Raw genomic sequence first — 27446 nt, 5'->3', positions numbered from 1 at the left:
AACTTGGGCTGGGCATCTCTTGGCTGGCAGCTGGGTGCTTCACCGGGGCACCACCAGCGTTCCCTGCATGTGCTCCAGGGCTCTGGCCGTCCCCCATTCTTATGCTGCTGCTTCCCATCTCTCTCTCACTTAGACCAAAAGGCATTTTCTCTCTGAGGCGAGAACATACTGTAGCTGCTGAAACCTGCCTGGCAGAGCCAGAGGAAGAGACACTGGCCAGGGCAGTGTCCTCTGGCCGCTGCGGACCAGCTGACTCCTCCCTTTGCAGGTGTGTGGACACTGCCAGCAGGGAGGAGGGGGCAGCGGAGGGGAGGTGGCAGCATGTGGACAGCATGAGGATTGTGAATGGATGCGGAATGTTCTGGATTGCCAGGATGTCCACTGTTCCACTGCATCTCTTTCCCAGTGGAATGTGCAAGGCTATGACTCTGAGCAGTCTTGCACCTCCAAGTTCAGAGATCAGCAGCATGGCCGTCACCAGGGAGCCTGCAGGACATACCCAATCCCAGACCTACTATCTATCCTCATGACAGACGCCTCAGTGCTGAGGACGAGTGAGGCCAGGAGAGACCAAGCATCTTGCTCTAGGGGGTTCTTAGTCATTGAAGTTGGACAAGAAGTGATCTAAGCATGCAGAGTCAGGCCACCAAATTTGTTGGATAGACTGAACCCAAACCAAACTCACTACCACTGAGTCGATGCCAACACATGGAGAGATCCTATAGGACAAGGTGGGCCTGCCCCTGCGGGTTCCCAAGACTGTAACTCTTTCTGAAAATAGAAGACCTCATCTTTCTCCCTCGGCGTGGCTGGCGGTTTCAAACTGAGGACCTTGTAGTTAGCAGCCCAACTGGTAAGCACTACACCACGAGAACGTCCCATGTCTAGTTGAATAAAGCATTCTTGCCTGTGGGTACAAATGGCCAGGCTGGATGGCCCCATCAAGGATGAAATTCTTACTTTGGCTTTATTTACTTTTGACCATTTTAAGCTTGAAAGGAAGGGGGATCAGAGTGTGAGGAAAAGGTGAAAGTTAAAGGGGAACTTCATGGGAGAAAATAAACTCCTTCCAATTCTCCTTCCAACATTTGTTCTCTCCGAGGAAGAAAATATCAAAATGGACTCACGCCCAGGGTCTCGACACAAACAAGTGACCAAGGACAAAGGCTGCTCTGTGAGCTCTGACTCCACCTCGCAGCTGTGCCTGGGCTGTACCGATAGCCACGGTCCAAGACACTGACCCACAGTTCTGTGTGAGCCCAGGACAAACCCTCCCCACTTAGTTAACAAGCACCCAGGGCTGACTGCCATCTGTCCAGACGGCTGCCCGCAGCACAAAACAAGGCAGCTAAGGGCATGTTCAGGAGAAATGTGGAGTGGCAGGCTAGCCACAGAGGGGCATTTCCTTCTCTGGAGGGGCGCTGCCAAATGCTGGCTCACTGTGCGGCACTTCTTTTTATTGAGGAAGGAGAATATGCAGTAGCCCTTACACAAGACAGGGATGCAAACGGAATCCTCAAAGAACTAACCTCACCCTTTCCTGAAACATGTGAAGGAGTTAGCGGTGAGAAGGTCCAGTTGGGGGGGCTGAGCTATGTGGGCTGGGAGTTGGTTTTTAAAAGTGTAGTGCCAGGTATGTGGCCAGCACCAGAAGGACTGCCTTCCCTCACACAATTCTGATGATCAATCAGCTTTGAAAAGCCAGAAAACCAATCATACAAACCATGTCCATCCAACATACCACCTTTTCCCACCTCTAGATAGATTCTGGACTCCCCCAAACTCTGCACCTCCTCTCTACTTTAGTGAATGGGGTGCATGTTGGGCTGCTAACCACAGGGCCAGCAGTTCAAAACCACCTGCCACCGCGTGGGAGAAAGATGAGGCTTTCTACTTCTGTAAAGACTTGCAGTCTCAGCAACCCACAGGGGCAGTTCCACCCTGTCCTATGGGGTCACCATGAGTGAGCTTGGTGTTTGGTTTGTCAAATACTAGCAAAGATGGAGGGAGCACTGAGCAGGTGATGAGACTTACGCTTTATGTGTTCCATATACTCGGTCATTCCTCTCAGTGACAACCCCTAGAAATAGGGCCCATGAGCTCCACCTTACGGAAGCAACAACCGCCCCTGTGGCTTTCCGCTGTGGATGGAGCTTTCTCGTGTGCCCGCCACTTCGACCAAAATGAAAACGCTCGCTTAGGCGCGCAGACCAAGCCTACCAGGGAGAACCGGTCCCGGGAGCCCCGCTGGCCTTTGTCAGCGGTGAAGACGCGGCTGTAGGAAAGGAGGCGGCCTGGGCAAGGTAAGGAGAGCAGGAGACCACTGCAGCACAAAAGGAAGGACGCACCTCTCCTTTGGGCAGGATTTTCTGTTCATCCAGCTTGAAGGCAGTCCCTATTCTTCTCCGAACGATGGGCGGCTCCTCCCCTGGATCCAGGGGATATTCCACGGGCAGTTTGCCGGTGAGCTCCTGCAACGAGGGCAAGAGTGTCAGGGGGGAACGTCCACAGCACACGCTGCCGCGGGCCACGCCCTCGCACCCATCAGTGCTGGAAATGGCAACACTAACAGTCGTTCAGAAAGTAAGGTTTCACGGCTCAAAACTGGCCGGGAGTGAAAGCCTGGCCACATGTGGAAAAGACTTCTCCAGAGGAAATATCGACAAGAAAAATGACCGCTGGCCTTCTTGATAAAGCCTCCAGGCCATCCCTGTGGTGGTTAGCAAGGGGCCCCTGTGTGCCCACTCTGTGCCAGGGGGAGGGCCAATGCCAGCATCAGAGGGCGGGTCTCGCGAGCTTCTCCTGCAGCCTGCACTCCTTGTACACTCACGATGACTTTTCACATGAGTTTTCTTATGAGAGGATGGGTCTTCCTGGAAAATCCCAGAGCGGTGCCTTGCCACCACTTTAGACACTGGATAAGAATATTAAGCTGGCCTCTGGCCGGCTGCTAAAGAACAGGCCGAGCTGGAAACACTCTACATGGATCACCCAAGAAGACGTGTAGGAGAAGCTGGAGACAGAATTCAGATTATTGATGAGGTCATTAAACAAGAAATCTGTTTTGCCCTGGAAATCTAATTGTGTGAGTATAATGACAATGACTAGTGAACAGACCTGCGTAATGACAAAGATTCCTTCCGGGCAAAGGCTGAAGAGGGACTGACTTTGTATCAGTGGGTGGAACTGGAGCTCAGTACTCCGGTCAAACCAGCGTCCGTCCGCAGCAAATGCTGGCTGAGGAGCCAAGGCCTGGCCTGGGAGGAGTGATTTCCAGAAACAAGATAAGGCAGGCGAGAGCCGCCTCCCACCTACCAGATAGGCTTTGCCTGGAATTGCCAAGTTTATCTGAGGGCCTCTAGACCAGTGGTTCTCCACCTGTGGGTCCGTGACCCCTTTGGGAGTTGAACGACCCTCTCACAGGGGTCACCCAATTCATAACAGTAGCAAAATGACAGTTATGAAGTAGAAACGGCAATAATTTTATTGGGGGTGGTGGTGACCACAGCATGAGGAACTGTATGAAGGGTCTCGGCATTAGGAAGGCTGAGAACCACTGCTCTAGACCCACATTAACACAGGCTGCCCAGGACTCACACACCGGTGGCCCACAGGGAAAGTCAGCAGTTCTATTCTCGGGGAAATCCATCATCACACAAAGGGCTTTTGTGCCGGTGGCCTGGTGCTGAGTGTACAAGAGGAGGGGGAAGTCCAGGCACTTACTGACTGATTGCATCATAGGGGCTGGGGGGGCGGGGGTCCTGGCCCTTCTGTCCTCCTCTACTGCTGGCTGCCTGGAGGCCACTCTCCTGGGCCTCTCTTATTCTATCTTCAGGCCACTAGGAAATGAACCCGTGGGCTTTTCATTCCTCGGTGTAAGCCTTTCAGAGCACAATGGCCCACTATCCGAGTGTAAAATGCTGTGCAGTTCTTCTTGTGGGCTTCCCCGGCTCTCCTCTTGAAAGAGACGCGAGTCAATGTCCTTAAAGCAGTGATGTTTACTCTGCAACATTTTTGCCTGCTTCCTTGGAAGGCTGTCCATAAAGAACACAGCTCATTAAGGGTTGCATATCGTTGGGTGTTTCTCGCTCACCTACAGGAAAGCGCTGTTACAATTGCTATTGATTTATAACTCCAAAGGGTCTGTGGTTTTCAAACTATGTATTTATATATAGATGGGGGGTGACATTTTACCCCTTCCCCCCACTTGAAAGTATTTGAGGAAAGGTCCTCTGGTTTCAGCTTCCTCCGGGAGAAGCAGCAGCCAGTTAACGCACTGGGCAGGGCGGCTGGGCTAGGCTCCTCTCGTGCATCCTGCCAAAGGCTCCCACTTGGCCTCATTTGGGTAACAACGTTTCCCTGGGAACCCAAAGGGCTGCTGGATCCTGAGAGCTGAGGGAGAGGGGAGACGCGGCTACACAGACTGAACAGAGCAGGCCTCGGAAAGAAGGCTCCCAGTCCCCTTCCCAGAGCCCAGCGAGGATTGTGGGAACACCACGCAGAGCGGTCAGCCAGCAGATGGGGTTGCTTCACTCATTTCTTCCTTTCAAGTTATGTTTTCTGGTGTCAACAAGATATGCAGTTGGGAGCTTTTGTTGACTTATTTTGCTTTTTTTTTCTTCAAGAGTGGCAGAGAGACTTTTAGAACACATGCTAACCTTGGTCTGTGAGGTTTCTGAAATGTTTGCCTCTTCCTTTATTAAAAAACAAGGCCTTACCAATTATTAAAAGCAGGCACCAAAGTCCTTACGTTTCCCACCCCACCCCAAATCCGTTCAGCATACTCTTTATATACATATATATTTTACAAAGGTCACTAATATTAACAGTATCAGATGGCGCATTCCCTACTTGGGCCAGCTGCTTTCCCAAGATTTGCAATGGATGTGTGCTAATGTGGTTCTGCTTGGAGCGGGCTCCGGTTTAAATCAATCCAGATTGTAATGAGGCCAAGTTGAGATGTAATGTGAGCTCACTCCCTGGCTTGCTGGTTCATTCTTCCTGCTGCTGCAAAGCATTATTATTGGGTGGGGAGGGAAAGCCTGTCTCTCTCACTGAGTCCGGGGACTTCTGTCTGCTTCCCATTCGGAACTGTTGTTTACCCATAGGTCTCTGGGTGCTGGAGTGCATGCTCACTCCGGAGACTTCCCAGTCGCCGGCTGTCCGTGTGTAAGCACATGCGCGCGCACACGTTTCCCTGCACACACGGGCAGAGTGACAGGCAGTACATTAGAAAGTTTAAGTGTCCAAACACTAGCACAGAGCTGTGCAATAAACAGAAAAAGGTGGAAATGGACTAGACCCTAAAATCCCTGGGAAACTTGAGACTGGGTGTGTATACAGGCCAGGGGTTACATGGCTTTGCATGCGATTTTAAAATATCACTGGGCTAAGGGTTCATTCAAAAGTAAAAAGGCAAAGAAATATATTCATGAGGTCTTAAGGAGATTAGATTTGCAAGTCAAATTCTGGTTTCTTTGTTGACTATCCCTCACCCCCAATGATACTAAATATGACTTCTAAAGCCAAACGTGAGCTATTCTCAAGAGAAACAAACGCTACAACTATTGACTCAGGCTTTTAGAATCACTGAATTCAGTGGGGTCGTGTAATAGGACAAGCCCACTGCCATCCACTGATTCTGACTCATAGAGACCCTACAGGGCAGGGTACGGCTGCCCTGTGGGTTTCTGGGGCTAGAACTCTTTACAGGAGTGGAAAGGCTGGTCTTTCCTCTGTGGAGCTGTTTCAAACTGCTGACTTTGAGGTTAGCAGCCCGACATTTATCAGCTACGCTACCAAATCCTTGTAATGATACAAGGAGATGTTTTAATGACTGTGCGGCACCAGGCATTAGTTCCTGCTGCCGGGAGCCTATTTCGACTCATCTGGACCCCCCCAGGTGTGTCAGAGAGAACTATGTGCTCCACAGGGTGCTCAGCGGCTGCGTTTCCAGAAGCAGACCGCCGCCAGGCCTTTCTTCTGAGGTTCTCGCATCTGCCTTTAGTACTCTGTAATGCTTTGCTTTGTTTTGAGTAACAGTGGGCCTCAAACCTCCAAGCTTGGGGCTAGCAGCTGAGTGTCTTGGCCATTTGTACCACCTGGGGTCCATGCATCCTAAGGGCCTGTCACTGCTACTCTTCCTTTGGCCTCTAGAGGGCTCCTGCCGCGGATTCCGACACTCGTGACTAGCGTCTTTCATTAAAGTCCTCAGGCTTAGTCTTTCCAAGAGGCACAGCACAGGACTGGGTGCTGCGCAACATTTGTTTCAAGAGAGTCCTCCGCCCCTGGTGTGCTCTCCTGGCGCCTCCCCCGCCCCCACCTTTGTCTTTTACCGGGATGCCCACACAGGTGATGTCACACACAGCACAGGTTTCCACATGACGAAACATTTAACTGCTTACAGCTTCGCGCAGGCAGAGTTTCTTCAGCTCCTCCAGCCGCTGGCGCAGCGTTTCCTCCAGAGCTTCCTGCCGGGACTTCAAGGCAGCCAGCATGTCCTTCTTGGCCGACTGAGAGCTATCGGATTCCTGAGAGCCTGTCAATAAACAGTGGGGTGGCTGGGTCAGCCGGCAGGGACATACACATCTGGACCGCTAATGGATTTCACTGTGCCTCTGGGGTTTACCCCGGGGAGCAACGGAGCGTGAAATAAAGCAGGTGCTGCGCCTGCAAGGGTAGAGGGTGAATGTGCAGCACTTAATGGGATCCACAGCTAGGCTCGGAGAGCTGGCGGGAACAGTGCTCCCTAAAAGAGAAGCAAATCTCTCTTGATGATCTGAAGATACGCCCTGTGCCAGTTTCAAGTTTCCCCAGCACGGTTTACTAGACCTTACGCAATTAAGGGGAACATACAACTGTGAGCTAGCCATCTGGACCTGCACGTTGAGTGTGTTGCCTCCCGGGTGGCAAGCGCTGTCTTTTTCTACGTGCCACACCTGCGTATCACAGGGATTTGAGGATGAGGCAAGAATACAAACCGACCATATGTACCAGTCATCCGGCGACAAACCCCACTGAGGCTTGCATGCATTTTCTCTGGACCTTTTTTCTAAGGTCATGTATTTTAAGAAACGTAGGAGTTTAATGTATTTTTTAAAACTTAATACTGTATCCTGAGCAGATGAAACTTTCATACACATTTTCACATGTTTTTCAGGATAGAGCTGCATCCATGTTCACTCCACATTAAAAAAAGAAATACAATTAAATAATAATAAAAAAAAACCCAGCTTGGTTCAAAAGTTTTGTAGGAGGCAAAAGCCAAAGGAAATGACCTAAAATACCAGAGGGAGAAATGTAGGTTCGAATGCTCTCTGGGCTACTGTGTTTGTCTCCTGCCCTTGAATCTCTCCTGCTGTGAGCTAGTACACCTTCCCTCCCTGGATGCCTTAGAAACAGGGCAGACTCCCCAGAGAGGAACAGCTGATTATGACCGTCCTTCTGGTGCCCACGGTGGGCCACGTGAGACAGCACTGAAGCCAGGCACAGACACAGGAATGAGCAGACTGAAAGGTGTGACAGTACAGAGGGAACAAAAATGCACAGCCAAGAAAAAAATCCCAACCCCAGGCCTACATAACTAAAGAGATGTGCCATGAGCGTAGACTGCATCCAGTCAATGCTGGTTCCTAGTGACCTTACAGGACATGACAGAACTGCCCCTCGGGGACTGTGAGACTGTACAACTCCGTGGGAGTAGCAAGGCTTGTCTTTCTCCCGAAGAGTGGTTTTGAACTACTGACTTGGTGGTTAGCAGCCCAATGACACCCCCAGGACTCACTCACTCTTCTTACCCTAGTAGATTTGACTCCAAGTGTTCCCTCCCCTCCCCCAGGCCATTCTGAGAATACCTATCATTGCAGGGATTCTTTAAACTCCTAATCACTGATAGAGAGTTAAATGAAGGAAGGAATTAAGCTTTGTCTGTCATACACTTGGATGTTGTAAGTAAATTGTATCTCATCTTGATAAACTCGCCCAGCACCTGGAAGTCTTTTCTCCACGGGGAACCTACCTCCCACCCTTTGATCCTGGGTCCGCTCATGCTTCAGTTACAGGTTTCTGAATTCAAGAGCGAACGCCCACGGACCCCTGACCTCATGGTTTTCATGCACTAAACCATACGGTGTCACGCTCACAGAGCACTGTGCTGGCAATTACTGCAGCCCCCTCAGTGGGCAGGGTCACGGTTTCTGTCTCCCTGTCTGTCACCCTGTGCTGATTATCACTGATCTCCTCTCCCTCTGATGCACCCCCATTGAGTGTAGCCCGGCTAAGTCAGTCTGCACCAGCACCTGGTGTGCTCCCACCAATCCTGTTTGGTGCTTGCTGTCCCACCTTCTAGAGCAGCGGTTCTCAATCTATGGGTTGAGACCCCTTTGTGAGTCGAACGATCCTTTCACAGGGGTCGCCCGATTCATAACCGTAGTAAAATGACAGTGATGAAGTAGCAACGAAAATAATTTTATGGTGGGGGGGGGTGACCACAACATGAGGAACTGTATGAAAGGGTCATTAGGAAGATTGAGAACCACTGTTCTAGAGAATGAGTAAGAACGTCAAATAACGTGGAAGGAAGTCAGGCTTCAGACTTAAAACACAGGCCCGGGAAATCAGGGTCCAAGGAGATTAAAGGATTTCTAGCTTGAGAGAGACATTCATTGTTTTCCCTTTCACCTCTGCCTAACCTCTCAAAAGGAAATGAAGCCTAATCTGAAGACTTAGCTATGTTTAAAAAATGGCAAAAATCACCACAGCAGCCATATCTGGGTGGTCAAGTGCAGCGCTTTGGGATGGGCTGGCCTGGCCTTCACCTCTAGAAGCTAGTTAAGAGGTGGCCATGAGTTACTGGGTTCAAGAGTGCATTCCAAACTGCTCTTATTTACAATAATTAGCCAGAATACCAAACCCACAGAAGACGGGTAGGAGACGCTCTTGATTTCTGGCATCACTGATGCTTATTGGCTGTGCGTCACACGCCTTTCTATACTGGAAAATGCTTCACGAGGAACATGGTGCCTGGGCACCAAGTCTAGTCTAGCCTTTGTCAAGGAACTGAGTCAGCTTTCCCTGGACCTGCCGATTTCCATTTTCATGGTAACTGGATGGCTGAGTAGAGGCTAAACCAGATCTGGGTGTGATGAAGTCGTGTTACAGGCTCTCTTATTTGGTGTGGGGCCTGAAAGAGATAGTGCCTGTAAAGCTTATAGCACCATGCCTGGAGGAGTTAAACCTTCAGTCTAGGCTGGATCTAACACACGTGCACCCACGCTAACAAAATCAGGAAGAGAAAGGTTGTTGAAACTTTACTTCCCCTTATCACCACGCTGTTGGTTGGTCAAGGTTGTATTGATGGAAGCACTGCTCTATATAATTTAGTGAGTCCTGGTGCCACCAAATGTTAGGCACCGGACTGCAAGGTCGGTGGTTCGAGTTTCCCAGTCGCTCCTTTGGAGAAAGATGAGGCTGTCTACTCTTGTAGAGATTTGCAGTCTTGGAAATCCTCTATAGGGTTGCTGTGAGTCGGGGTGCACTCGACGGCAGGGGGTTTGGGGAAACAGCTGAGTGTAAATCGGTGATAGTATTGTGCAGGCTGCATTTTCGACCCGTGCCTCATGAGCCCTTAATTTGCAGAGATGCCTGTGGGGTTACTGTGGATGGAGGTGGGAGGGAGATCAGGAGAGCATATGGGCTCTGGGACCCTCTGCTCTGTCTCCTTCAAGTGTTAAGTGGCTCCACGGTAAGCTGGTTTATATATTGGGGTTCTTGTCAATATTGCATTTGAAATGAGCTTCCCAATGCCTAGTTTTCCTGAAAGAAAATCCACCGTTATGGTGCAAAAACACTGCTCTATTTCTGAGCTTGCAGCGTGATCCTGGCCTGTGGGGCAGGGATGTTTACTGCTACCAGGCAAACACGCTGGTAGGGTTTAGGGTTAGGGTTGGGGTTGGGGTTAGGGTGGAGGAGAAGGGGCTGAGTGAGCCCTGACAAGAACAGCCCGGTGAGAATCCCATAGAAAGAAGCTCCAAAGGGCACCAAGAGAAGGTCTGTTCTGTTGATGAGGCTTCCCACTCCTGCCACAAGTGCCCTAAATGCGGCGGTTGACACCTGAAAGGGAGGATGAAAGAAGCCAGCGAGATGGCAGAAATCAGGAGGTCCTTGCCCTGTCCTTTTCCGAGAATGTAACTCTTTATGGGAGCAGAGAGCCTCATCTTTCTCCCACAGAGTGGCTGGTGGTTTTGAACTGCTGACCTATGGTTCTCAGCCCAACTCGTAACAACTACACCACGAGGGCTCCTTGGCAGGGTCCTGAAGGCCCTCAAGTCCCAGAAGGGTTTCGAGAAAGGACTGAATTAGGGGAAAGCAACTGGCCAACCTCAGATGTTCAGGTTGACAGGCGTCGGACCAAGTCAAGGTTCACAGCCATGATAAAAATCATGCTGCCAACCAAACTCATGCCATTAAGTTGTTTCTGCCTCTTGTCGGACTGAGCAGAACTGCCCCTGTGGGTTTCTGGGACTGCAGTGAATCTTTATGGAGTAGAAAACCTCCTCTTTCTCCTTAGCCATGATGAGAGACACCCAAATCATCTCAAATTAGTGTCCAGACTTGGGGGATGGTAGGAAAGATTCTCTATCAGTACAATTTATCGCTTTCCAGTTATCTGAACACATGCATGCCTTTCCCCAAAGTGCCAAGGTTATGAGTTTAGCCCTCGAGAAACAAGATCGATTATGTCACTCCACCATCTTTGAGAGGGAGAAAGATGAGCTTTCTACTTCTGTAAAGAGTTACAGTCCCAGAAACCCCGAGACAGCGCTACCCCTGTCCTATAGGGTCGCTAGGAGTAGACATTGACTCCCCAGCAGTGTTTCTTGTTTGTTGTTGTTATTCTTGAGTGAGACTATTTTTGAGAGCGACAGTGGCTGCTAGGAAAGAAACCTATATTTTCATCACACAGCTGCATGCGCCGACAGAAAACCTTAGGTCACTAACTTCTGAGAGCCACGAGCCCCTCATGTCCACAATGGCCAGTTGATTAGTCTCCAAGCTTCCTCTCAACTTGGAGAGTCTGTTACTTAGGAACAATGGACTTAGGCCTCTCCCAGTCATTTTTCCAACTCTGAGCAAAGGAACCTTCCTCAGGGTGCCATCTTCTCTCCTACTTTTCTCTGCCACCGCTACCTGGAGCTGGGCCAGCATTCCTCTGGCCCGTCGCTCACTTACTGCTCTCGTTCACCTTGGAGGGAAGGGAATGTCTAATGAGCAACCCGTGCCTGAAGGGTTTCTCTTCACTGTATCGCCACCGGCAGACAAATGCCTGAAGGCCGAGTAAAGTTTCCTCTGAGCTGTCTGTCTGGAGGGTCAGTGACGTGAGAAGACTGAGGGGACCCTCACCTAGAAGAGTCGGGCTGTAAATCTAGAGACCACTAAGGTTCTCCGTTGATAATGACTTGGTACCAGAGTCAAAGGGAAACTGGCGCGGTGACCTGAGGCCTTTTTGAAGGGTGTAAGGGATGCGCAGGGGCCAGGAGACCAAGACACTGCCTGGCCTGCTCCAGCCTCACAGGCCTTGCTGGGTTTGAGCCCTGTGTCAGCCCGTCTTGTTGAGAGTCTTCCTCTGTCTCACTGACTCTCTACCAAGTCCTTCTCCAGGAACTGTCCCTTCCTGATAACACGTCGGAGTGTTATCATTCTCGCTTCTAAGGGCCTAGGAACGGCTGATAGGAATATTCTCCGGCAAACATACCCTGTCGCTGTAGTAGCCTACAATCTAGAAGTTCAGAGGTAAGAGGCCTGAGGCCTTGGGGGACAAGGCAAAACCCCTCTGTGTTTTGGCTTCCTCCTTCACAAAATGGAAATGAAAAGAGGCTAACTTCAAAAGTAGGGAACACGAAACGAGGTGATGCTTGAAGAACATTGTAGAACAGAGCTCCTAATATTGGTTGTTTATTAAAAGTGATCCCAGCCTGTATCAAATCCTAAATAAGAGTTGGCGCCCATGCCAGAAAGCAGCAAAATGGGAAGGAGGAAGACTAGCTAGTGGCTAACGGATCCTGGGGAAGGCTGGTAGACTGGCACAACCAGTACTGTATCCTCATAAAGTCCAGGACACACTGGCAGAGGAGGGAACCGAAGCAGGTTTTTACAGAACTCCTCAGGAGCATCCCTCGTGTGTTGTGCCCTTGAACCATCACAACAACCTCTGACCCTCACTTTCCTAGAAGAGGTCACAGGCCTGGGGAAGCCGAGCTGGAATCCTAGCTCCTGTCTGTGTTTTCGGCTTGGAATGGAAACTCCACGCGCTAGGAACTTCCTGCCTGAGGTTGCCATTGGGAAAACAGTAGAGAGTCATTGTGCCTTTCCAACGTGGGCCCTTCCCCCGTCTGCCATGCAGCAAAATGAGGGCAGGAGGAGGGAGGAGAAAAAGCCCCCAGGCTCTTCGGATTTGCCAGGGAGGCACAAGCCTTCAAGGCACCGCCCCGCGGTTCCAGATGGGGAGACAGGGACCCAGCTGACAGCACCCCAGTACCCTGGGGTCTGGGCTGTGAAAAGATGCCTGCAGCAGGAGGCAGATTATACAGGAGGGCACTGGAATCCGTGGGGCAGTAACTGGGGGGGGAAGAGACCCTACACACGGAGAGCCCAGCGGGGGACTGGTGCTCACACCGTGTGCGCCTTTCACTGCTCTCTCTCTGAGCTTATGGGGTGCCCATGCTTTGCTGCCAAGAACACAGAAAATAATCATATTTATTCTCTAGTAGACCTTGCTTGGTAAATATCTGGATGATCCCAAGCAGAAAACACAAGTATAACCTCTCTCTTTTGTGTGAGTGTGTATGTGTGTGTGTGTGTGTGGGGGGGAACTATCTAATTATGTTTCACACACTCATTGGAATAAATGATTTTCATAGAATCACACAAAATATAAAACCCCAGTTGCCTTGGGTGGATCTCCTCTCCTGGCAGCCCGAGGGGTCAGAGCAGAAGAACCACGCTTCATAAGGTTTGGAATGGCAGACTTTTTTACAGCCAATCACCACCCTCCTTCCCAGGCATCTCTGCAGGGACTTGAATCTCCAACCTTTTGGTTTGCAGCAGAGCTCATGGCCACTAGTACCATCTGGAGCCTCATTTACAGCCCTCACCAAACAAAACCCTCACACCCATTCCCACCAAGTCAATTTCAGCTCGGAGCACGGTCCCCAAGGTTCATGTCAACAAACGGCCAAATCTACTCCATGGAGTGGCTGGAGGCTCGAACCACTGACCGTTCAGTTCACAGGCAGGCACTTAACCACTGCGCCACCAGGGCTCAAGGAGCCCTGACAATCTGGCAGAAAGGGAGAAGAAAACGATCCGAGCCAGAAGATCCCGACACCCGCTCCAATGCAGCCAGAGGCCGAAAGATCTGTGCAAGACGCAACGTTCTGAGAGAACCATCCTGCACCACCCGCCCGCGAGCGAGCGAGCGAGCAGAGATGCGGCGAAGGCCTGTCGTGCGTCTCACCTGTGTCACCTCGGGCAGACGCTCACCTTGCAGCCGGGGAACTCCAGCCTTTCGCCCCACTGGGCGGCCGGGCTCCCAGGGCTGGAAGTGAAGGGGACACCAGGGCACAAACAGCAACTCTGGGGGCACGCGCACACACACACACGCACACGCGAGCGGAAGGATGTCCTCATTCGGAGGCGGTGGGGGTGGGGCCGGCACCCATCTTCCCCCCAACCCGGGGCAACTCCGCGCGGGAAATGAGTGCACATCCTGCTGGGACGCATTGTCAGGGATTGTGGCACATCTGCTTCTACCCAGATGCGAGGCTGATTCCAGAAGGCAGAAGGGTGCATTCCTTCCCTGGAAGGCGGGGAAACCGGAAACAAATGGTCCTCCTCCAAAGAAAGGAATCCCACTCCCCAATGGCGGGGGAAGGAAATGACAATCTGAAGACTAGGAGGCCGTTTCCCAGAAGATCTGGAAGACGTGTAAAAGGTTTTGGCAGCCACCCCATGGGTAACTCCAAAGCAAGATCTGAACTCTTACTTATTTTTAAAATATATGATAAAAAAACATATTTCCCTTCCAAATCGTCTACGGTGAGTTCCTTACGTATAAGAGACGCTAAGAGACCACATGACTTATTGACCCATTGCAGGATAAACATGTTGTCTCTGGAGACACTCAGGAGAACCGAATGTGATTTTTTCTTAATACATATATATGCACGCTTTGAGGCTTAACATGTTTGAAAATAAAACAGTTCACTTAAAAGTGTATTGAAGTTAAAGCTCTTTGGAAAGCCAATATCCTTGCTGGGAGTCTCTTGACTGGCATTACCTCCTGGCTAGGTGTCACAATTCAGGAGTACCTGCCACCTAAAGGTGACGAGAACAGAGCCATTTAAAAAAATTCAGGAGTCACTTAAAAAAAATTAGCAGCATTTGGTAACATGCCTAGTTGAAACGGTTGTTTTTGAGAAGCTCATAAAGTTCCCATTGCTTACACTGCGAGATGAGGGGGCCCAGGGGCTGCTCTTTCAGGCTCTGGGAGCCTGAAGTTCTAGTGCAAAGGAGGCTTGGAGATTAACTGTGAACTTCAATTACCCTTGTTCGGAGCTCAAACAGCCTTGTTGGGAACAGGGGGGCTAAGAGAGGTGACAGCGAAACTTCCTCAGTGTTTACAATTCCATCATTCTGAAGCCATGGCCATCTTATCCTGGTCTCTGGGCGGTGAGTCAGTATTTCTGGCCAGGTAGCACAGGGAGAGTCACCCTTTGTGCTTGGCTGGACAAGTGAAAGGCTGGCTATTCAAACCCACTCGGGCTCACCCAGCTGCATTTTGCAGAGGGAACAGACCTGGTGATCTGCTTCTACAAAAGTTACACCAAGAAAAGGGGCTAGGCCAGTTTGGCAAGTCGGAACGGACTCCACAGCACCTCACGACAACAGCAGGCCACGGAGCGTATCACGCAGCAGCACAAAGAGCCCCGCTAGTGTTGTCCTCCAACATGCGTGCAGCTTCTTAATTTTGGTCCAGGCCAAACAAGCCCAGGAACATCTGTCCCACAGAAGGCTATCTCCCGGTCCTCCCTGGGTGCACAGACCAGCACACAAGCACGCTGGCCTGGACCCATCTGGAGCACGCCCAAGCCCTGGAAGCCTGCTCATCCTTCTATCTACAAGGAGAGTTGGACTGGCAGCTGATAATGGAGAACTGTAGAAGGCTGGAGACACACACAGGAAGGAGACAGCAAGCACAGGAAAGAAAGGATGAAGATGAAAAGAAACAGGCGGTGGGGTTTATACCAACATAACCCAAGCCAGCCAGTTAACTCACGGTGACCCCTTGAATGGCAGAGAAGAAGGGGGCTCTATAGGGTGTTTCATGGCTGAGTTTTTCGGAGAGTTCACCAGGCCCTTGCTTCCAAGCTGCCTCTAGATGATGTGACTGCCAACTTTTCAGTTAGCAGCCGGATGCCTTAACCCCGTGTCCCGGGCTAGCATCTGGCAGTGGGTTTTGAGCGGAATATTATGATACCCTCAAGCTGGTGGCTGCCAATCCGATCACTCCTTGGTCTGGAGAGAAGTAAATTGGCATCCTCATTGTTACATTCGTTATTAATAAACCTTCCAACAATGGGAGGAAGTGCTAGCATTCAGAGAATGAGAATGTGTGCATAGTTGGGCCATGAATATGGGCTGACCCCAGGCACGGCTCGGCTCGGGTCTGTGTTGAGCACAACATGTTTTCCCCAGAACGGAAAGCATCAGAGCTGCGATACAATAGCAGGTGGCATTGTGTGTGTGTGTTAAAAAAAAACCCCAAGATCCATCACATTGAAGACGACTCAGTTGCCACCCCATCAATCACACAGTCGCGTCCCATTTATAAACAAACATGCCATTTTGTTTCGGAGAGAATGGGTGGCTTATGTCCCTTCATTTCCATCCAAGAAGCCAATATCAGCCTCATTGTTCCATTTCTTTACGAAAGGATGGGCAGCCAGATTTGTTTGTGTGGAAATGTGAGCCCCACCGTCCTGCTGAACACTGGGAATTTCTAAGCAGGCCTGGGCCATTTTCTTTTAATAACCGGGAAAAAAAACACCCCACTTCGCCTCCCTTGGCCCCTGCACTCCCACTGACATCAGAATTGTCCTGCTGCGGCAAAGCCCCGAACACGGATAACAACGGATCCCAGCCTATCACCCCCTTTCCCACAGCCACACGGGTGGTGAAAGCGTGTTTGGCTCCAATGGCAAAGGCAGACAGTGGTGAGCACGCCTTTTGTTCCTCACTCCACGTGGTCCTTCCCTGCTGATCTTTTCTGGAGTTTTAAGTTACGGGAGAAGGGAAGGGAGGGATAAACCCTTCAAAGTGTCTACTAAAATGATTCCGGATGTTTCTGAAATTCTGGAAACATCTTAACCAGATTGGATTTTGAATTCACAGTTGCCCTCTCAAACATTATCTGAACCTCTGGGATTTTTTTTTTTTTTTTAAGCCGGAAGCAAATATAAGCAAAAGTACTATACAGGGGCTTCACAAAATTTGTGAAAAATTTCCATCATCTTTCAATTCCATTTTTTCTATGAACTTTCTGAAGCCCCCTTGTTATGTAAAACCAGATGCCACTGGACCCCAGGTGTGTCAGAAACATGCTCCATGAAGTTCCTATCGTGGAACTGGGGAGAGGAGATTACCAGGGCTTCCTTCATAGGGGCCTGCTGGGGGACAAAACTGCCAAGCTTTCAGTTAGCAATGGCATACGCTAATCGTTTGAACCACCCAGGAACTCCAAAAGCAACACAGAGAGGCTTCTAACACTTCAGTGAGCCCCTCTGCTCTCATACTGATGTACAGCCTCCTAAACCCTAGAGGGAGGTGCCCTGGTAGTGTCATGGGCTATGCACTGAACTGCTAACCTGAAGGTCAGTGGTTTGAACCCATCTGCCAATCTGAGGGAGAAAGATGAAGCTGTGTACTCCTGTAAAGAATTACAGCCTTGGAAACCCATAGGGGGCAGTTCTATCCTGTCCTACGAGGAACCCTATGAGTCAGAATCAACTCTGGGGCAGTGAGTTTGAATTTGGGGTCAGTTGGAATCTATTTGAGGCCAGTCTAGTTTTCTGGTTTTCCAACATTTTGGGAGAAATACCCAGTTCTCCCACAAGAAAAAGTGAAAAACATGACACCCTCCCCGCCAACGATAATTCTCCTTGTGATGGTTAATTACCATACTCATTGAGCAGTCTGAGGGCGGGCCTGGTGCGGTGGCAGAGCCTGCCGGACATGAGGCTGGGAGTGCGCGGGGCAGGGAGTGGGGCCCTGCTGGCCTAGTGGGAGGAAGCTGCACCTGGAGTCTCACCATCACCTCTTCCAGAGGACCTGGTGAGGCTCCCTGACTCAGGATGTGTTCTGGGCATGCCGGTCCACGCATCTGTTCAAAGGCCGGACATCAGAGCCTCTTCACAAATGGATCTAGACCACGGGTTCCAAAAATGCCCCAGGATCTGAATCCCACGCTGTATCAGGAGGTAAGGGTTTGATTCCTTTCATTCCAGCTCTGGTTGAGCTGGCTCCCCACCTCTAAGGGTTTCTACTGGGACTTAGAGCTGCAAGTCTCTCATGGGAAGGCTCTAGAGACCACGACCCCAGGATTGTTAACCCCCCTCCCCTTCAAAAAAATTTAAAACGTGTTAGCAGATTTCATGCTGCTCTGGTCCAAGCCTCAAAAACTCATTTAAACTATGCCCATCTTTGCAAAGCTAGACTCAGGGCATGAGTGGACTAATTGGTGAACTTTCTGATTCTTTAGCATGGATCTAAGTCCTTTCCTTTATTTGTTAGCACCTGCATAGACCAGGTGCTGGACTTCAGTAATTTTCAAGGTCATGATGTGCCCTTATTTCAATAGGATATCACCTTCAAAGCAACTAAACAGCTTGGAAGTACATCAATAAGCCCTATGCAAACTTTTTGAAGAGTTGCTATAACAGTCAATGTTGTATAAAACCTCACATAGTTTGGGAACTAGAAAAAATGTTTGTACCATAGAAATATTAGAGTCACATTATACTGGCTTAGGTATACCCAGATTTGAACATAGACAAAGAGAGAAGGAATGGACCATATCAAGGATGAATGTTATTTGGCATAGGAGCCTGAATCGACAAATTTAACTTTGTCAAAGATCTAATAGCAAGCTTACTGAAAAGATATAGTACATGTTGAGGGGGGAAAATGCTAGTGGCAGGTCATTTGAAGGTTCTTAGCAAGGCCCAGGGTGCTGCTGTAAATGACTAACGCCCTCCATTGTTAACCTAGTGATTGGAGGTTTGAGTTTATCCAGAGACATCAGATCTGGTCATATGCTTCTGATAAAAATTACCTTGTGAAAACCCTATTGATAGCCCATAAAGACAATGTACTATGGTCTCCTTTAGTGAGTGGCCAGTGGGGTCTCAAAAATGAGCAGCCACTGGTCTCTTCCTGCCCAGCCAGCAGCACAGAGGAGAGGGAAGAAAAGCAAAGATGCATGGTAACAATCAGCCCAGTGGGGTAACGGATGGCAAGAACCTCAGCTTCCACTATCTTGAGACCAGAAGAACTAGATGGTGCCCAGCACCACGAACAACTGCTTGAAAATGATCACATCACAGGGCCTCGAATAGTGTGGCAGAAAAATGTGGAACAACATTCAAAATAGTAATAATAATAGTCAAGGACTTATTGGTCAGATAAAGTGGGCCCCGGAAACAATAGCCTTTAGTCACAGTTCAGGCCAGAAATGGGACTTTCTCCCATGGTTTAACTTTCAGCCAAACAGCAGACACATCTGCAAGGTGAACAGTAACACTCGGGAGATACCAACCTCTTCAGAACAATCAGCCATTTAAATTCAAAAGGGCAACACAGGCCCCAGGATGAAGTTTAGAAGGTGGGGAGGAGGAGGAGGAACGGAAAGGAGGCCCAGGGAGGCAGTGGGATAAGTGATGCTATGCCGTGAGGACTGCCACCCATGAGATGAGACAAAATGTGTGTATGGACTGTGGGATGGAGATTGGATTTGCCCTGCAATCTTCACTGCCCCCCCCCCCACGAGAAACCGCTAAAACGAGAAGCCCCATGAAGCACAGTTCTATTCTGACACACCTGGGGTTGTCTGAGTCACCTTAAGACTTGTCAGCAAGCGCTCTTTTAGCGAAGCCCAAGGGTGGTTCTATAGAGGGTTCTTTAAGTGCACACCATATTGGAACCTTACTAGCATTCTGCAAAATTCACTTTCAATACTTGTGCCCACAGGGTGCTGGCCTAGGGCTAGGAAGAAGGCTTTTCCAAAGGGTGAGTTCTTTCTCAAAATACTTTTAAGGAGCATTTGCTGGGAGCCACTTGTATTTATTTGAGCAGGAGGCAGTAGGGAAAAGAGAAAAGAATTTACCAAGTTGGATTTGAAATTGTAAGTACCGTATTTACGGAATGAAAAGCTAGCGCGTAGTCTGACAAGCACAATGAGAGAATGTGTGCAAACAGGGCTGCTGGAAGCCCTCGGTGTAGGCTTCCGCGGTCCGAGGGGGCCCAGGACTCAAGGAGCCTCCACAAGCAACTAGGCCAAAGGCCATTACAGAGGACGAGCCAAGGGCAGAGGACCAGCCAGCTGCCTGGATGTCAAGCCAAGAAGAGAGATTTCCCGGCTGTGGGTGATGTGCGCAACATCGCCCTCTTCCAAGTGAAATGCCAAGGGCTTTCTTCATTTGAAGCTTCCTTCTCCGTGTGCGTGTGTGTGTGTGTGTGTGTGTGTGTGTGTGTGTATGTGTACAGGGGTGGGGGCAGCCATTAACCGTGCCTGTGGTCGTGGTGCCAAGCGTGGTCGACTTCCGACATTCTCTTTGTTATCTGATGGAAAGTTTCCTGTTTGTGAGCTCTCCCCCACTGCCCAGACTCTTTCCCGAGTCATGGCGGGCGCATCCCCAAGAAGCCTCCGCCTTTGCACCAGAGGATAGTTTTCAGGCGCCGGCTTGCAGGGGCTCGGCAGAGTCTCGTCATGGGGGTATGACTCACACCGCTTGGCCTTTTTGCCCCTTGTTTAGTCTTGCTTAGCTGCGCAGCTGAGTCGGGGGCAAGAAAGGGCCAAGGGAGTCAGAGTTCACCAGTGGAGAAGGGCAGGGGGCCATGGCCACCCCCACCAACACCTAAGCAAACAGCTCAGACTGGGGCCCGCGCCATTCAATTCCTCAACACCTGTAAAGCACTTGACCAGAAAGCTAAACTCACTGGCCTCGAGTCGATGCCCACCTATAGTGACCGTGTGGGGCAGAGCAGAGCTGCCCCACCCCCGGGGTGGTGGTGGTGGTGGTGGTTCTGAGTCCAAATCTTTACAAGAGCCGAGCAGCTGCTGGGCTCAAACTGCTGACCCCTGGTTATCAGCTCAACGAGTAACCTGCTGTGCCACCAGGGTTCCTAGCCAGACCCCGGAGCAGAGGCTTCCGCTAGGTGGAAGGGGTGGATTCAGTAGGAAAGTTCTCCTTTGATGTATCTTCTCGTCAGGAAGATTGAAGATACTGACCGCCTGATGGCAGTAAGAAAGAGGAACTGCTTTCCATCTTTAAAAATGCAGGAACCCCGATTCCGGGGGGGGGGGGACCCTGATTTCAGTTCTCACCTCAGGAGGTTTGGGGATCGTGATCACAGCCTCACGGCCACCAGTAGCAGTTGCCTTCAAGTCAATTCTGACTCCTACGATCCCCGGAGTGTCAGCGCCAGGCTCCCGGGGGTCTATTTCCCAGTAGGTCTCCAGGCCTTTCTTTGGAGGGACTTCTGAGTGGACTCAAAGCACCAACTTTTTGGTTACCAGCAGAGCATGCTGATCATTTGCACTACCCAGGGCCTCCCATCTAACTGCCCTTTGTTTACTGCTTTGGCATCCCTGGAGGTGGCTGGCTATAAGGGCGCAGAGGACATGGGGTCCCAAGTGGGAAGACCCGGTTCTGTGATCCTGAGCATCACATCCACCTCAGGCTTTCTCTCTGGTTCCCCAAGACCCCAGGTACAGTGGGCACCTGGTTAACTATGTAGATTCTTGGGCTCATCCCAGATCTGCAAGATCAGAAACTGGGGTGGGGAATCTGTTTTAACCAGCTTTCCATGGATTTCTATGTTTGAGAGTCATTCATTCTCCTTCTGTAAACAAGCAAGTTGAGGTTTCTAACATAATACAGAATCACAGCAGGGACTCACCTGCTCACTGGGTTCTGGATTCCCAGATAAGGAGGAAAGTGGGCTGATAAACTCAGGCTCTAATCTGAGACACTGATTTTCCAATAGACAGGACAATCCATGGTATGCGTATTTTGCCTCTGAAAGACAAATGCAGGGTTGGGCTCTGGGCTCTGTCCTCTGGCATTCAACAGGGGACTTAGAGTGGCTGTAATTCCAGGCAGGGGTCACAGGCTTTGAGAGGAATTCTCCTTGGTATGAGAGACAGCTTTATCTGCACCTTCCTTTGCTGTTGTTAGGTGGCAGTTTCAAATCACAGCAACCCCAAGAGACAGAGCTGCTCCATGGAATTTTCCAGGCTGTCGTATTTATGGGAGTAGAGCTCCAGGTCTCCTGTGGAACTGCTGACTGGTTTCAACCACACCACCAACCTTTTGGTTCACAGCCGAGTGCTTAACTGTTACACTATCAGGGCTCCCCACTCTTTGCACAATATACCTATAATCCTTAGGAGTAACTGTTATCTGGTCCATTTTATAGCTGAAAAATCTCGAAGATCTTGAAGCAAGAAAGGGTTTCTGGCCAACCCAAACCAGCTTTGGGCCTGACAGAGGTAGATCTAGGTTGGGTGGGGCTTGAGCTTATAGACTGTTGGTGGTTCTGGGGGTAGGAGTAGTTTGGTGATGGAATCCTGCCTCCCATGCAGGAGACCTCAGTTCAAATCCAGCCAATGCACCTTATGCAGAGCAGCAGCATCTGTATGTTAGTGGGGCTTGCATGTTGCTATGATACTAAACAGGTGTCAGTGGGGCTTCCAGACTAAGGCAGACTAGGGGGAAAGGCTTGGCAACCTACTTTGATAAGGGAGTCGAAGAAAAACCCTGCGAGTCACAACCGTCCAATTTAACAAGAAGGCTATAAACTATCTCGAGTCCACAACTTTGACAATGCATGACTACAGGGACACTGCCGGGGCCCTTGCTGGGGCCTTTAAAGCCCTGTACAAGTCAAGGACACCGAGTTTAAGCTCCATTAGCCGCAGGGCAAACCAACTTCTCAGTCCAGGAAAGGAATGACTTAGTTCTTTTGTTTTCTATTTTTCCCTGGCTAGGATTGCACTCTAGGAACCCAGATGGCATAGTGGTTACTCATTGGGCTGCTAACCAGGAGGTAACAAGTTCAAAACCACCAGCCACACCACAGGAGAAAGATGAGGCTTTCTACTCCTGAAATAAAGAGTTAGTCTTGGTCTGGTGTTCTATTTCCGAAACATCAACCACTGAAAACACCTTTGGGACACAGTTCTAAGATCTCTGACACCCACGGGCTTGCCAGGAATCAGAGATGACGCCACAGCAACTGTATTGTTATGCTTTGTGCTCATAGCTCAGAGGCAAGGCTACGTGGCTCCCAAGAACAACCAGGCATTGATTGCGTGGCCTGTGGAATAACAACCTTCATCAGTTAAACTTCTCTAACCTTTCAACCAATCGCAGACCCCCTCCTCCAAACCAGTCTTTGCCCTGCCGTTTCAGCGAAGGGAGGCAGATCTGAGCGCTCAGTGCCTTCCTGCCCAACCCCGCATTCCTCATTCTGACCGAGTAACAGAATGACCTGCCCCAGGCTCGCAGAAGCAGATGTCAGGCCCCGGGCTTTGCCTCTGGGTTTCAGAATGCCCTTAATGGTGACACCATGCTTGGTGGCATCGAGTCTCTCATTTTCCAGAGGATCCATCGGGAATCCTCTGCACTTTTGCAAGCATGGGGAAATTCTCCTGGGAACCGAGTGCAGCAACCTGGCCCTGACCCAGAGCCCTTTGCTAGCAGGCTCCTCCTTCAGCATCACACAGGTGAGTCCCAGGGGCTTTCCGTGGTGGGCGGTGAGTCCCGGGACCAGCCAGCGGCACTCAGAGGGGCTCTGAGCGTGGCCCAGGAGTCTAATGTGTGGCCTATAGCCTTTCCACACGGCGGAGCTGCCCCCCTCACCCACTGGTACTGACAGGCAGTACTCTCAAAGTCACATTTGGCTCCAACCCTGGGCTGGGAAGCCGGGCCAGCTTCCGGCTGAGCCGGTGCAGCTGCCTGCCCAGCTGCTGCTGCCCTGCTGGCCGCCGGACAGCTCTGGGTGGGCGCCGGCCAGGCTGTCGGCTGCGTGGGAAGCACAGGCCCGGGCCCTGCTTACCTGAGGACAGGAGGCTCCCGCTGCTGCCGCTGATGATCTTCCCCTTGCTCCCCATGTTGGCCAGCTTGGAGGTCTTCAGTGTGCCAGTCTCCGTCAGGTCAATAGCGATCTCACTCAGACTTCTCGCCGCATGGATCTTGGACTGGAATCCGAAAGGAAAGCAGGCTTACCGAGGGCCGGGGTGGGAGCCCAGGTAGCAGTGGCTTCTGGGAGATCACAGCGATCGCCCTCGCCCACTCGGCCCGCTGGAACCCAGCGAGCAGGCTCATCTTGCCCCAGGGTCGCGGCGTTTTATGCTGGTGTCACTTGCTCCAGCCACCAATCGTCAAAACGCTGGGTGGGTCGCGAGCTGAGCCACATGACGGCGTGTCTGAGCCTGCTGCCCTACAGGGGGCGCTGTACGGCGCTGAAGAGCTCGGGTCCCAGCCAATCAGACTGGGGCCTCGCCCTGGACCGTAAACTCAGCAAATCACCACCCACTACGTAAGGGTTGCTAGGGAAACCACGGAAGGCCTCCGCCCACTCCTTTCTGATCTTTCCTGGTTAATACCAAAACCCAACACCAGACTCACTACCCTGGAGTGGGTGCCGACTCAGCCACCCTATAGGGCAGGGTGGAACCGCCCTGGTGAGTTTCCATAGAAAGCCTCGTCTTTCTCCCTCCGAGCAGCTGGGGGTTTCGAACTGACCATCTTTAGGATCGCAGCCCAACTGGTAACCACTACCCCACTACTCAAGTTAAGCTCTTGAGAGTAAAGGTTTTTAATAGAACTATCTCTTTTCGTGATTGGCTCCAAGTAGGCCAGATGTCGGAAGGCCATGAAGGGCTTCCCGCTTCCCCCAGGGGTGGATCGCACAGTAATCGAAGTAAGCACAGGCTTACTTGCGCTTGCTTACTACTCTGTAAGAACAGTTCCACATGCGTTCTATGAAGTGCATGTCAAACCGTTCACCACAGAGGTGTAAGTATATCTCTGCCTGCCTGGTTCACTGGGCACTCACCCCTGCCAGGGTTTGGGAATCTGAAAAGAAGTTTTGATTCTATGGGCAGGTGATGTGGTAAACTGATGCCAGCCATACCTTGCGGCAATATCTTTGATGTGGTGGGGAAAAAAAATGTAAACAAGTTTCACTCCAGGTTAGTAAGTATGCACAAGGAAGCCCACATTTTCCTTGTGCACTGGGCAATCTAGCACTGAGTATGTATTCCACTGCCCAACCCAAACCCAACCCCAACCCACTGCCACCAGGTCCTTTCCAGCTCATGGCGCCTGCACACACGGTTTCTTTCAAACTTGACCAGAGCACACAGCCTCAGCTTGGTCCCAAGGAGCAACGCTTAACCCACAGTGTCACGAGGGCTCCTTCCCACTGCCCTAGCTCTCCTCTATTTACAGTCTTCCTCTGTGCCCAGGGGCCCTCAGCTGTCCAGCACGGGCCGCTGTCTCAACACCTGTGCCGCTGTCCTTCCCCTGGCATGGGCATGTTGTCCGTTGGTGAGAGACAATAACTTCCGACTGCAGTGTACTTCCCTCACCTCCCACGAGGCAAACTGGAGGGGCGGAAGAAATGTTGTGTGTTTTTGCCTGTTTTGCTGACCCGGGGAAGGAGTGGCTTCCTTCTGGCTCTCTCTGTATGCCTCCTTTCTGACCTCACTTCTCCCCCTTACATTCAGAACTAAGCCCATTTCAAGAGACGGCTTCCTTGTTCATGAAATAATCTCAGCTTCCAGGCGTTCTCAGCCTTTTGGCTAGCAGCTGAAAGCAGGAAGAGCATTGATTTCATTTTGAAATAACAACAGCCTATCAACAGCATCCATCTGGGTGGGCTTCACCCTCCCCAGCAAGCAGAGAGAGCACAGTCCACTGCTTCTTTACGTTTCCCAGGCCCATTGCTTTAATAGAAAGGAGCCCCCGGGGACAGTTATGGAGGACTGAACTCACAGAGACGCCAACCAAGGCAGCTGAGTGGTGAAGGGCCCAGGCTTTGAAGTCAGAAAGACCTAGCTTAGGCTCTTGGCTCTTTCTGATTCATCACTGTTTGACCTTTGGTGAGATCCTCTCTGATCCTCAGATTCCTGTTTGTGAAATGGGGATCTTAGAGCCCTCCTTCACAGAGTGGTGACAAGGATGGAGTGGGACAACAGATGTGAAGGCCACTACGAGTGGGGCAGCGATAGGAAATAAACCGGGGTCTGGTTAGTAATGCACTAAATGAGGTTGGATTGATGGCTGACATTGTGGAGATCTCATTAGCCATATGGAAGACCTGTCCCGAGCCCAGCCCTGTCCTCCTCCCTCACATCAATCTTAGATGTCAGAAACCAAACATGTGGAGAGGGGAGTAACAGATCTGCTTTCCAAGGGAGACGAGATTCTTACAAACTTTTAAACCCAAACAAACTCACTGCCATCAAATCCACTATGGGTTTCAGACAGTTTAACTGTTTATGGGAGTAGAAAGCCCCATCTTTCTCCCTTGGGGAGACTGATGGTTTCAAACTGCCGACCTTGTTGATCGCCACCCAACAAGTACCCACTACACCATTAGGGAGCCTCCTTAGATGCTTTAAGAATTGCCTAATTCTCCCTGGATGACCTTGTAGGCTTATTGGAGGGCTGGTGGGAGGTTCTCACTTCCCTAAGTCAACTCGTTGGGCTTACCCAGAAGCCTCTGCAGTCCTTGCCATGAGGGCTGTGCCCTATCAGTGTTACTCAGTTTTATTACTGCTATTCTGTGACCATTGTTCAATGATCTCCTTCTAGCTTTTCAACTCTGATTTTGATTCTAATTGGAATGAACAATATTCAACTGGATTGGGGAGGGGAGGAGAAGGGGAGGAGCAGGAGACCATTGAAGAGAGAGAGATTAAGAACAAGGCAAGGGTTGTGAATTGGGACTCATTCAAGAAGTCTCTCCCCTTGAGGGTAAGTGTCCAATGCTTACTCTAAACAACTTGAGCTTTCAAATATTTTCCTCCAAGTCCACACAAACCATTCCTTGGCTCGGGACAACAAAGGCTGCTGGGATCCAGCTGACATCTCTGATCCTTTAGCACAGCACGTGCTTTGACAAATAACGTGCACATGACATGTTTTGTGGATTTCTGCAAACTCTGCAACCCTCTTCATGCTCATGTCCCACTGGCATTCTATGTGGGTGAGGGAGACAGAGAAACTGCTTCTCTGTAGTGATCTGCACACTGGCCATGCAAGAAGCAAATAGCCGAGTGCCAGGGGAGGAACATGAGACTTCTTGGCTACTCCCTTGGCTGATTCAAACCACTAGATCGCACTTGTCTCTCTGGGGTTGATAAACATCACTCAGGAGGCCTGGGCTCTGCTGAAGCATTTCAGAGAAAGGAATGGTTGGCACGGGCTTCTACAGTAGAGTGTGAAGCAAGGGCCCGTGTGCCAGCCAGCCCTGGCTGTTTAGAAATAGTTTGAGGCTTTTCCTCTCAGGCCTGTCGGCAGCCATCACTCACCTGGAGGCCATTCTGCCCCCGGACGTGGCTCTCAGCACAATTGTATAAAGGCGCAGCATCCCCAAAGCCAAAGGTGGTGTGCTACCATTCCTTGGGGGAAATTTTTATCACCTGACTTCATTGGGGGACCCTCCCCCTTTAAAGAATGAAGGGGAACGATGAGACTTTCTACTCCTGCAAAGAGTTAGTCTCAGAAGCCCACAGGGGCAGCTCTACCCTGTCCTGCAGGGTCTTATGAGTCGGCATCAGTTCGATGCAGTGAGTTGTATGCAGGTGCTGGCCAGGGACCAGCCTGTTAGACTAATAAGGGCAGTGATATAAGGTAGCCCTTATTTCTGAAAGCTATTGTTAAAACACAGTGCCACGGAACCAGTCAATAATAATGTGGGTCCAAAATGGCCTTGTCTGTTCTCTAACTTGGGGGAGCCAGGCATGAGCAGTGAAAGGCTCGCCCAGGCCCGGAGCTGGAGCGCAGCGGCTTCCAGCTTCTAAGTTGGGTACGTGTGCCTCCCGTCACCTTCGGATGAGGAATTGGATCCTCAGAGGAAGGCGAGGGCTGGGTGGGCAT

The 27446-nt window shown here is 50.7% G+C and overlaps 1 protein-coding gene across 1 annotated transcript in view; it reads right to left on the bottom strand.

Moving 5' to 3' along the window:
- FRMD4A (FERM domain containing 4A) overlaps positions 1 to 27446 on the bottom strand; it is a 318768-nt gene that overhangs the window by 22086 nt on the left and 269236 nt on the right. The window contains 3 exon segments of the mRNA XM_045285626.1: positions 2349 to 2471; positions 6405 to 6538; positions 23395 to 23536. Coding sequence (XP_045141561.1) covers positions 2349 to 2471; positions 6405 to 6538; positions 23395 to 23536 — 399 coding nt within the window.

The sequence above is a fragment of the Echinops telfairi genome, unplaced genomic scaffold (genome assembly GCF_000313985.2).
Source record: "Echinops telfairi isolate 266 unplaced genomic scaffold, ASM31398v2 ScPeMD7_7474;HRSCAF=8512, whole genome shotgun sequence".
NCBI classification, from domain to species: domain Eukaryota; kingdom Metazoa; phylum Chordata; class Mammalia; order Afrosoricida; family Tenrecidae; genus Echinops; species Echinops telfairi.
Note: the sequence above shows the minus strand (reverse complement) of the source record. Positions and strands in the feature narration are given on the sequence as shown.